This window comes from Glycine max, chromosome 9, assembly GCF_000004515.6.
Source record: "Glycine max cultivar Williams 82 chromosome 9, Glycine_max_v4.0, whole genome shotgun sequence".
Taxonomy (NCBI): domain Eukaryota; kingdom Viridiplantae; phylum Streptophyta; class Magnoliopsida; order Fabales; family Fabaceae; genus Glycine; species Glycine max.
The window spans coordinates 33,895,319-33,907,872 of NC_038245.2; the positions used below are offsets into that span (position 1 = coordinate 33,895,319).

The window sequence follows — 12,554 nt, forward strand, 5'->3', positions numbered from 1 at the left end:
GATTTAGGTGGGAATCACAATTCTATTAATAATCAAAATGTTCAGTATACCAAATATGATAAACTTAATAAAGATCTATAACAAAAAACACACACTTAATAGACATATATTTATCTGCATAAAAAATAGGGATATATTTATATAAGAATATGCTTACAAAGATATCCGAATTATAGACTAAAATAAGAACTTCTACTACCAAATTACCAATAAACCTTTGTGGACTCATAATTTATAATCTAAATAACAATGATTAAATATAGTAAATTCCAAATGACATAATTATCCCTTAATATAACCATATGATGAATTTATATGTCATTTTTTGTATGTTGTGAAACACTGAGAACATTAGGCAAGTTCATCACCATTATTGTGGACATTATTCAAATGAACACGATAAGTATCTAGTGATGTGAACTTCATCGGGCATTGGGAACATGGGAAGCTTCTCTCCTTAGACTCGTGGATCTCCAAATGATTACGTAAAGCTACTTCTGATTTGAACTTCTTCGAACATTTGGGTTTGGGACATTGGTACTCCTCCTCCTTCTTCATATTAAAATTAAAACAATTCATCATGTTTAGATGAGTAACTGGTAAATTATTGAGAAATACTGAGAGAAAGTAGAAGGCAATGAAATACAAGGAATCAATAGTTTATATAGTTGAAGAAATATAAGAAAAATAAACTTGAAAATAATATTAAAAAAAATAAGAAATCGATCATATATGTCTATTATCTATTATTTAATATATATTACATTAAAATATATTATTATTATATTATATTTATTTTATTTTATCAATCAATCGACTATATATTATTTTTAAATAATATATTAGTATCATCAATTAATTTGAATCAAAATTGTATATTTTTTCTTACCATATTTTATAAAATCAAAGTCTATATAAGATTTCATGATTTCATTTTACAGTTTTATTTGCTTTAATTAAATCTCGCAAGGTTTCTAAATTAACTTTGAATCATGATTGATTGCCATAATTAAGTAACATAATCATGATTGATTGTCGCAATTAAGTGTTTCGGAATTAAATAATTACCTTAAATATGGATTTTGATGAATTAAAAAATAAAATAAAATGATTTTCTGAAATTCTGGAAAGAAAAGAATGAATGAGGTGTTGTCACTTGGAAATTATAATAATATTTGAGGTGATCAATTTTATCGGTCATATAACATTTTGGTAAAGATAAATAAAATAAAATATATATTATTAAATAATATTTTATTTTTATAAAAATAGAAATTATAGTGATATTTGAAGTGATAGTATTAATTATTATATATTGAAGGATATGGTGTGATGTGTTACAATGTTGGGGAATGATGACTATGGTTCTTCCTGTTTTTGAATGTTTTGTATTGTCACGTTTAAAATTTATCTATTTAGGGAATGATATATTTTAATATTATAAAATATCTATTATTATATTACTATAATTGTGAATAGAATATTTAGGTTTATTTTATTTATTATTACATGCTAATATAATAAAATATTTATTAATGAATAATATGAACTAACATGTTCATTACATTATTTAAAAAAAATTGTTATTTTTCCTTTTATTTAATTCCTTATTACATATAAGTCATCTCAATAACTACATAGATATCATTTCAGTATCAATAAATTAAAAATAAACTCAGATTGATTTTGAATTATAAATTAAATTCAACTTAGAAAAGGATCAAAATAGAAGATTAGATGTCTCGATGTAGACATAGAAAACTAAAATTACGTATTCCAAATCATAAATTACAATTTAATTTAAAATTAATTGTAATATAAATTAACTTTAAATTGAAATTTGAATTTGTGACAACTAGGGTTATTTGTGCTTTTAAATTGTAATCAAATTAATTATTATATAAATTTCTATAGTAAATTCAATTTGTATTTAAAATTTTAATTTTTATAAGAATTAATTTGATTATTATTATTATAAGTGATTACTTCTGTTGTAACTTATTCAAATTCAATTAAAAAATAGTTTATCTCATACTTAATTGGAGTACTATTTTAAAAACGAATAAACTTATCTTAATTAATTTAATTTCAATTTTTTTAAATATATAACCATTAATTAGATTACTTTAAAACATAGTTTATATTTAAATTTTTTCTGCTAAATTATAATTTTAATCTCCTTAATTTTTTAAATCCATATTTTAGTCTTTTAGATTTTAATTATAACATTTGATCCTGATACTCCTATTTTTATAAATCAGTGATTTTAGTCTCATAATATATTATTAACAAATAATTTTGATTAATTAAATTATAAAAACTTATTAATCATAATTTTTCATAGCACAATAGTCTTCCCTTCTACGCAAACATCACTTTTATCTCCGGTGCTACACACAACTCCACCAACAATTATACCACATTAAGATGAAGTCTTTTATTAAAAAAATTTAATAATTAATTTAATATCTCAAATAATCACAATTATTAGATAATGATCTACTAGAAAAATCAAAATCACAAAATTATAAAACTAAAGAGACCAAATGTTACAATTAAAAATCAAATAAACAGAAATCATGAATTTAGAAAACTACGAAAACCAAAATTACAATTTAATCTTTTTTATCAACTAATTTGTTAATTTTTGTTAGTGATTGAAATTTGAATCCACATCCTCTCCCTCTCACCTTCTCCCTTCAACCACCAAGAATTAATTATTAGTTTTCTTTTTGTAAAAATTTAACATAACAAAAACACATTTATGTTGAGTTAACAGGGTGTAAACTCAATACACAATGAAAATCCATTTTTATGAAATAAAATGCACAACTAAAACATATTTCCATTTATATATATATATATATATATATATATATATATATATATATATATATATATATATATATATATATATACAGAATCAAACTCAAGTTTGCAAAACAAATAAATCAGTTATGGATTAGGCCTTAGGGCAGAGCCCCAATCCTAATGAGAATGGATCCTAAGGCCTCCAACTCTCCAAGTTACAGGTCCAGCCAGCATGCTTCATGTCGACCTGCCTGCCAATCACACCATCTCACAAAGGAACCTTGGAAGTAATCAAACTCAGCAAAACCTAGCTACACTCTAATTGTGTTTATACAACCTTTCACTATCTTATAAAATCAAGGCAGGGTGAAAAAATACCGGTGTTTCAGATTAGCCAAAATTTAATAATTAAGCAATCTACTGGCCGTATTTGCAACAAAAATGAACCTAGATGGCTGTAATTCACATTGACTGGTGTCAACCACACAATACAGAGTACAGACATTAATCTATTCTCAAAAAATTACTAGCAATGCTAAATGGAATTAGCAAAAAAGACTTGAAAATCATACTATACACAGTTTCCTCCTCCATCTAGAAATAAGCCCTTGCAGCTGAAATACTTCCACAACCCAATTACAATTTAAACAAAAACTTAGATGTAGTTCTTTAAATGCTTTTAGTGTTATTTTCCAATTAAAATTAGAGTTTTATCTCGGCAATCATCCTAATTAAAAGTTTATATTAAACAGCAACCTAAGTTAGTGAAGTAAAACTCAAATTTTAATTAAAGAACAACACCAAAAGAACCTAATAAACTGTATCTAAATTTTGTTCCCGTTAACAATTCCAAAAAGAAGATCATCATTCAATGAACAAAACACAAGAACATGCCATGAAATATCTAAATGGAAGAACAATGAGACTTGGAGTTTTGGCATGGTAAATGGTAAGAATCACCATAATAAACTTTTACATTTAAGGTCAACATAGGTTACAAAAATAAAACTTAAATTCTGATTACATAACATAACCAGTAGTACCTAAGTTTTATTGCAGTTAACCCAACCCAAAAAGAGCATCATTCGGCAAAAAAACACAGTAACAACAACCAAAATGAACATCAAGAACACAGCATAACCTCTATAAACAGATTAACAAAGTTCATTTTCATTCGTATATTACTATAGTATAACTTCACTGATAAAAAAAACACAAACAGTTCATTGCAGTAGATGTTTATCCTGCCAATTATAATTGAGACATAACTTAATTTATGTCCTTTAGATGTTTTTGGCGTTATTTTCCAATTAGAGATCAAGTTGTCTCAATAACCATCCCAATAAAGTTTTACACTGAAGATTAACAAAGTCTAAGCAAGGTGAAACTTCAATTCTAATCAGAGAATAGAACCAAAATCAATCAAGAAATTGCACTCAATGTTGTTCCCAGAACCCAACCCAAAAAGAAGGACCATCATCATCACCATTGAGTGTAAAAATGCAAGAACAACCGAAGGGACCACACCAAGCACTCAACATATCTCTAATCCTCTATATTATAAACAACTTAACAAAGTTCATTTTAATTCATCGAATATCATAATATCATAACCTCACTCATCAACAAAACAAAACAAAAAAATAATTATTCATTCCAGCAGAGCTCCAACATCCCACACCTCTCAAAAAACCACAGCAGGCTTTACAAACTAGTCAGAACTCTCTCAATTCTCAAAACAAATATACTCACTAGTCATTACTGGACTAATCAATTAAACAAAAACAAACACCTTAAACTAATTAAGCGTGTGTTTGGTTCAGCATTGGAGAATTGATTTTGAGTCTAGAATTGATTTTGAATAAATTCTCACATGTTTGGTTTCATGTTAGAAGTTCAGAATTGATGCTATAATAAAAACATAAATAAGATGACTTCAAAATCAATTTTAACCAAAATCAATATTGTCAACCCTCATCCAAACATGCACTAACCCAACCAACTAACTAGCTATACACACTATTATGCATAACCTTGTTTAAAACCTACCCACCAAAAAAGGAGAAAAACCCTCGTTTGGGTTGTTCTTCCACCACCACGGCCTGCATGCTATCCTGCTCCACGAGCCTCCAAGCGGCTTGTTCGAACGCCAAGCCAGCCAGAGTGGGAGGCTTGTTGAGCACAAGAGGGTAGCCTCTATTGGTGCTTCTAATAACCTCAGTGTCCTCAGGAATAGCCCCAAGCAAGGGCAACCCTAACATTTCTTGCACGTCCAACACCGACAGCATGTCTTCTCCTTTTATCATATCGGTTCGAACCCGGTTGACGATCATCTTGATGTCCCGGATTCCGTCGCATTCGAGGAGGCCGGTGACGCGGTCGGCGTCGCGGAGGCTGGTGATGTCGGGGGTGGTGATGAGGACGGCCTCGTTGGCGGGAGTGATGGCGGTGATGAAGCCGGCGTCGATGCCGGCGGGGCAATCGATGAGGATGAAGTCAGGGGAGCCCTGTGGACGCGCTTTCAGCGCGTCCACGAGCCAGGTGAGGGCTTTACCGCCGAAGCCGAGGGGGAGCTTGGAGCGGGGTTTGGAGATGCAGAGGAGTTCGAAGTTGGACCAGCGCTTGTCGCGGACGAGGGCTTGGTCGAGGCGGCAGTCGCCGTTGAGGACCTCGATGACGGTGTAGTTGACGCGGTTCTCGAGGCCGAGGAGGAGGTCGAGGTTGCGGAGGCCGACGTCGGCGTCGATGGCGACCACGGAGAAGCCCAGGCGGGCGAGGGAGAGGCCGATGTTGGCGGTGGTGGTGGTCTTGCCCACGCCGCCCTTTCCGGAGGTAATGACGGTGACGCGCGGGATGGAGCCGGAGAGCTCGGGCTTGCGGTTCCACTGGAGGAGGGCACTGGGGGGTTTGGGTTTGGGTTTTTTGGGGGTTAGGGTTTTGGAGGGGAGGAGAGGGGAATGGGGGCGGAGGAGGAATGTGGAGTTGGGGGCGGTGGTGGCGCCGGGGAGAAGGTGGAGAGAGGGCATTGGGAAGAGGAGAGAGGGAGAAAGAGAAGAAGAAGAAGCACAGTGGCTGAGTGAGTGACCACTGGAAATGGAAGTAGAGGAGATTGATACTTTGGGTTTGGGTTGCGTTAGCTCTTTCTTTTTTTGTTTTTTTTTTTCTTCTTCTTTTACATTTGTAAACATTTTAAAAATGTAGTGAGTACCTAAAAAAAACTACAAAGTTTAATGTCTAAAAAATAAATCCCTTGAAAAAAAAGAAAACAATTCCCAGATTATTTAGGAATTTCTTTACCCAAAAAATTATTTAGGAATTTGATTTAAATTTATGGTTGTTCTTTATAATTTTATGATTGTGTAATTTTGGTTCTTTAACAATTCCCAAATTATTTAGGAATTTCTTTACCCAAAAAATTATTTAGGAATTTGACTGAAATTTATGGTTGTTCTTTATAATTTTATGATTGTGTAATTTTAGTTCTTTATTAGTTTTACATTTTATGATATATTTTTAGTAGATTTTAAGAATAAATGTATTTGCCTAATGTAAAAGGAGTAATCCTTAGACGGACATACAAGAAACCTAATTCAATTTGTTGATCAAGCTTCTGATTTTGTTGGGGATTTTATTGGGCTCCTTTAATGGAGATGCAAAACATAGGAATTTATATTTGTGTGACTTGAATAATAAGGAGGATGGTATTTTTTTTTCGAAGAACAATCTAGAATCTGAATTCTAGTGCTATAATTTGGGATTAGTTTGAAGAAAAAAACAAAATTAATGTTCTAGGGATGTTTCTATTTTGGACATCTTCCTTGCTTATTGGGTATGGTTGTGAACATGTTGTACAAGCAAATAACACAAGAAGGGAGATTGAATTATGTTTTTAAAAATTTAAAATTTTTCTACATAGTGAAAGCACATTTATCATCTGATGCAAATAAACCTAAAATCACTTAGAAAGGTTTTGATTCAAACTTTATCAAATGATAAAAAAATAGTTTTCTTTGTAAAACGAAATGAGATATAAGATCTAAAACAAATTCAAAACCTTTTGTCAATTCAAGCAACAAGAAAGCACACAAAGAATTATATTGGTTCGTCTCAAATCCGATACTACATCCAGTTCTTGGCAACCACTAAGTTTCCACTAACTCATGAAAGTTATAAGTATTGTTCATTATTACTTCTGGCTCTTACACTTGCAAGTTTTACCTCGAGTTTGACTTAAATCCAATATTCGTTGTCCTACCAAGTCATTGTTGGCTCTAAATAAATCAATAAGATTTGTTGGAAGATTGTACACTAACTAAATATGTGATCATCTTACAGACGAATATATCACTCAACACTTTTAATCTTTTCTCTCAAGGTATACAAGGTGTTTTGAGAGCTTAGTACTTTTAGAAGAATTTACAAAAAATTTACAAGAAAGAATGAAAGAATAATCCGTGTAGATGATTTATGTCTTGTTTCTTCAAAACTTCTTCTATATATAGCCTTCATCTCCAAGTATTTGTTGTCTCACAATGGTTGGATTCTTCACTTTGTTCTTTATTTGAAGTCTTGAGTCTATTGGAGCATTTAATGCTTGCATTAAATGCACATCTCTTTTTCATGCAAAGTCCATGCTAACAGGTTAGCGTGCCTTGTACTTCAACAGGGAAGTCACTTCTTTCATCATAGAAAGTCTGCAACAACAGAGTGCACCCTTTGATGAGGATCAGCAACTTCCAAATTATGGAATTCATTTATTCTTCATAGGACTTTGAAAGATCCTAGGAGAATGTTTTCTACATGAAAGAATCTAATACACATAGTATTAATTGAAGGTCATAAATATTATATCAGATCGTCTTATGAATGTATTGTCTAAAACTTCAGACGCACAAATATAGATTATGATGATTTGATAACATATCAGACACAACTTTTATCATTTTTATTTTTTTGCATCTAATCAAAATAATTATGAAATCTGATTCATCTTTAAGACATGAATCTCTTTTGACTAAACACATGGAAAATGCATCAGTGTTTCATGTGACAGTAATAGAGATGCTCATACTAGAGAATGTTTGTGTGTTAGGATTTGTGGCGAACAATGGTTGTTTGGTATTTAAGGAAAACCCCCCACCATCTACAACGGTAAATAATTCATCGATATTATGTTCATCTCACATAGTGTGGAGGTTGTATTGTGTATACTAAGAAGAAGTAAAGGAAATCAAAAGACTATGGCTTGAATCTTGTAGATGACATGTGGTTTTTTACTTTTATTTTTTAATGTAACATGTGTCACTTTAAGATTGGATGTGTCCAAGAATGACATGTTAGGTGCATGTCCATTTAAGAGTTTCTCATGTCAACTAGTGTTTAATGTAGATAATTCATCTCTAGGAATCCATGGTCAACACAGGATGTGTGGCGCTCAACACAACTCTCATTCTCAACTCAAGATTTTTTGTTCTTTGTTTCAACATCCCTCACAATAAATTTGAATTTACATATTTGAAGCGGAATTTTCATATTTTGAATATAATAAAGCTAATGGTGGGTCAAATTTATGTTTTAGTGAGGCCCAAACACCCATAAACATGAGTTAAGACCTTTACTATAAATAACTTGTTTATAAAGAACTTTTAAATCATTGCGAATTGTAGGCCTTGCTTATGTTAAGAGACTATAGTATTTCTCTTATTTATTATTTCACCTATGACCCATAAAATCTTTGGACTAACCCAACAATTAGCCCTTTCTCACTTTTTTTTTTGCATGCTTTAGTGCTAATGTTCAGCCTTTACACACCCACCCACTAATATTTTCATAAAACTTATTTCAAGAACATCCATTCTTCCTTTTATGTATTTTGTTGTAGATATTCTTACTTTTAGACACACTCTTCTTTTTTTCTTGTGTTTCACAAATTCATAAAGACCAACCTAAAAAGACCTTGGATTGGGGACTTAGGAGAGCTTGAATGGATGGGAAGGCCCTATGACTAGAGCAAAAAGAAAGCAGCAAAGAAGAATTGAACAAACACTACTACAAAAATAAGATTTAACAACGCGAAGTTAATATCAATTTTGATGAAAACAAATGTTACAAAATGCGCCATGAAATTTTTGTAAATAAAATGTCATCATCAACACCGATTTTAGAAATATTGATGTTAACAAGGAAATTTTAACATTGGTTTTTAAAAAACTAATGTTTTAAATACTCACTTAACATTAATTTTTAAAAAACCGATGTTGAGGTTTATAAAAAAGACCCCCATTTCTCTGTCTCGAAACCCTTTCTCTTTTTCTCTCTCTTGAACCCCCCCCCCCCCTCGAACCCACTTCGCCATTGCATCACTTTAACCTCTGATACGCTTCATTGGAACAAGAACAACACCTTCGCGAAGGTATTCTTGATGTTGATTGACGTGATGCTTCTTATCCGCAACAATGGCTTCAACATCCTCACCTTAGTGGTGATGCACGCGGAAGTCGTGAAGCTGAACAACATGATTGTGTTTGCCATCAAATAACTCTCCATCTTCTCCGATTTGCATGTGTACATCAACAACGTCAGGTTCCACATTATGCCGAACCATTGCCTATCCATCACGGATCTCGATAAGCTTATGGTCGGAACTGCTCTGCAAACACTGGAGCAAGGCCAATCGCTGCTCAACACTACCTTCGACAGAGGAGAGACCGTGGTGCTGATGAGGATTAACTACATTAGGGTTAAGTTTGCGAATTTAGTGTCGAGCGAGGCCAATTTCTTTTCCTTCACTCTTGCAATTCTCTCTAACTTCCATTTCACTTCTGCCTAGTGCAAGACTTTGATTTTGGAGGTGGATTTGGCAGAAGGTATTCAGGATTTTTTATTTTTTTGTCAAAAGTTGTTTGGATTTTACTTCTTGTTGTAATGAGTTTGATTGTTTTGTTGCTCAGGTAATAAGAGGTTGTCTCCTGATTACGACGACAAGGATTATGACAATGATCCTTTTGCACCCAAGAAGGTAATGGATTTAGGTGCAGGTTACTGTGGAATGTGTTTTTCTTTTCCTTCATTTTGTTGTGTTGGATTATGGTTATGCAGGAAGTGTTTAGAGTGAGAAAAGTTAGATAACTTGAATGATGTTATTGTGTTGCAGGCTGAAACAAAAGCTGAAGAAGCTTTTGGTGTAACAACAGGAATGATCTTGTCACTTCATGAAAGGTATTATAGATGTGAGATATATTATACTTTGCTAAGATTGCGGTAAACTATTTGGGTCTAAAATATTTTTTTTTAACTTTGTATTTTGCAGTCTCTAGAATTGTAAGGATACACTTGCGACATGCCAAGTACGTTTTTCTTTAAAGAATTGACATTGTTTGCTTCCTAGTTTTGTTCTTGGTATCTTTTTTTTTTCTTTATGAAAGAATTTGAACTTTTTGTTTTGAAGGAAGGAAACTTTAGTTATAATTTATATGATTTAAGACTTGGATTCATGAGTGATTTGCAATGAAAAGGCTTCGATGTTCATGTATAACATTTGGATGGTAATGATTTGGAATTAAATGTTCTAGCAGCATTCCCTTCAATCCTCTATTTCCATAGTTGACTCTAATTTTTTAGAATTGAGGGTTGTTGATAGAAACCCGAGTCATATTGGTCTCAACCAATGGCCCTAATTTAAAGAAGAGAAACCTATTAAGGTGTGCACCTGAAGGCCCAAACACCCCAGCCTTAACTCTTACCTTAGGCAAGGAGTAGAATGGTAAGGAAAAGTTAATAATGGAATATAGGGGAATAATAGAATATCGGGGATAGGGGCTTTTATTTGAATTGTAATAGGAGGTCAAAGAGTTTCTCTCACTTGAGGGCTTAGCCATTTCTTCTTGTATTGCCTATTTTCATTGCATAATATATTGAACTCAATAGGAATACTATTAGTGCTTTCAATTGTCTTGCTTTTTGTACAAATTTCCACATATGATAGTCATATTCTCATATCATAAGTTTAGTTGTACTTTTTCCTTACTTCTAAACATTGACTAGATTATTGCATTTTCCAGAATGAACTTGAGGCTGCAAAATCTAAGATTTAGAGTTGGCATTCTACACTTAAATATGAGTCATCCATACTTGTTGGGATCACTCCAGGTTTTCTTGTACTATATTTTACAAGTGACATATGTTGTATTAATTGTTCAAGAACTAAATCTCTTTACAATTACTTGCGTTCTAAATGTATACCTAAACAACTATTTAATCTTTCTTCTTTCTAGAGCCCAAGATGTTGATTATTTATCTACGGGCCTTGAAATCCTCTGAAGTGTCTTTAAGGGAGCAGGTTTAGAATCTAATTTCTCTTTTTTTTTTCCTTTGAAAATAATTCATCATCCATTGATGTGGTTTCATTGATCCTTTATCATTTTCCTACTAGATATCAGCTTAAAAAGGCAAAGAAAAAGGAAGTTGCATTCATTGTAACATTTACAAAATGAAAACAACAAATAATAGAGTTGAAGGTAATAACCTTAAAATAAGGTTCTTGTCTGTTATTGCATTCGCATAATTTTGTATGTGTGTGTGTGCTATATTCTGCTTTACATCTACAGTTCTCTTCAAATGAAGGTGATGTAAGTTTTGTAGTCTTGAATGTTATATCTATCATTGACCTGGTTGGGAGTTGGAAAACATTTATTGTGGTCAAATTGGACATTTATATCTATTATTCACAAAAAAAAGCACACGTATATATTCATGTCCTGCTACTACACTTTAAATATATCATAAATTAGGAAAGGTTCCAAATTAAGCACATTTTTCTATCTTTATCAGAAGTAATCAATTAGGTCCCTCCTTTAGCGTTTAACATTGTAATTATAGCTATACTAACCAATAAGTTGCCTCTTACAATTAATTAGGTTGCATATATTATTAAGCTGCTTATTAGGGTATATACTTAAGTTACTTGAGGGAGTATTGTTTTAAGTTTATAAAAAATCTACATCTTAATTAATTAAAGTATATACTCTAATAGAAAGATTATCCCTCTAGTATTCATGTGACTTTAAGTGATAGGTAGTAGTTGGAGAATTGCAAAAAAAAAAAAAAGGATTGTGTATGTTTATAAAAAAAATTGCACCTTAGTTAATTTAAATAAATATTCTAATAGATAGATTATCCCTCAAGTATTCATGTGACTCTAAATGATAGGTAGTAGTTGTGAGTTGTGTCATTCCGGTTAGAAAGGATTCCATGTGATTTGCATTAGACTTGATATGTTTTTATATGATTATTTGTGACATAAATGTAAGAATTTTGGTGAATTGATATATTTTGAAGTCTTTATATGATTATCTTATGGTTCTGACCTGTTGAGATTCTAGCCATTTTACTAGTATTAATAATGTCAACATAGGGCTTCCTTGGTTATATTATAGTTTGATAAAATTTTCTAGTTCTATTCCAAGTTTGTGGATTTCTCTGGCTCTTTATCTCAATTTTCTTTTTGGGCTACCCAATATGCAATTTGCATTTGGAATTATCTAATGAAGTTATTATGACAGTGAACATGTTAGGAATCTTTAACTTCGATTAAATATGGAACCTCAAAAATGGAATTTTATAAACTAAAAGCATTTGACATTGCAATTAATTTTCTTTAATTGGCTTTCATCATTGAAGATTATTATTATTATTATTATTATTATTATTATTATTATTATTATTATTATTATTATTATCAAAAA

General features: G+C 31.8%; 1 protein-coding gene across 1 annotated transcript; it reads right to left on the reverse strand.

Annotated features, from left to right (window-relative positions):
• Positions 1–4,435: 4,435 nt before the first annotated feature.
• Positions 4,436–5,970, reverse strand: LOC100802499 (putative septum site-determining protein minD homolog, chloroplastic). The gene has a single exon (XM_003533111.5). It carries the CDS (start codon positions 5,835–5,837, stop codon positions 4,857–4,859), a length of 981 nt encoding a protein of 326 aa, XP_003533159.1. The 5' UTR covers positions 5,838–5,970; the 3' UTR covers positions 4,436–4,856.
• Positions 5,971–12,554: the final 6,584 nt, after the last annotated feature.

Bases quoted from the DNA above. Each gene is read 5' to 3' on its own strand.
- LOC100802499 (XM_003533111.5), bottom strand. From the start codon at position 5,837: ATGCCCTCTCTCCACCTTCTCCCCGGCGCCACCACCGCCCCCAACTCC.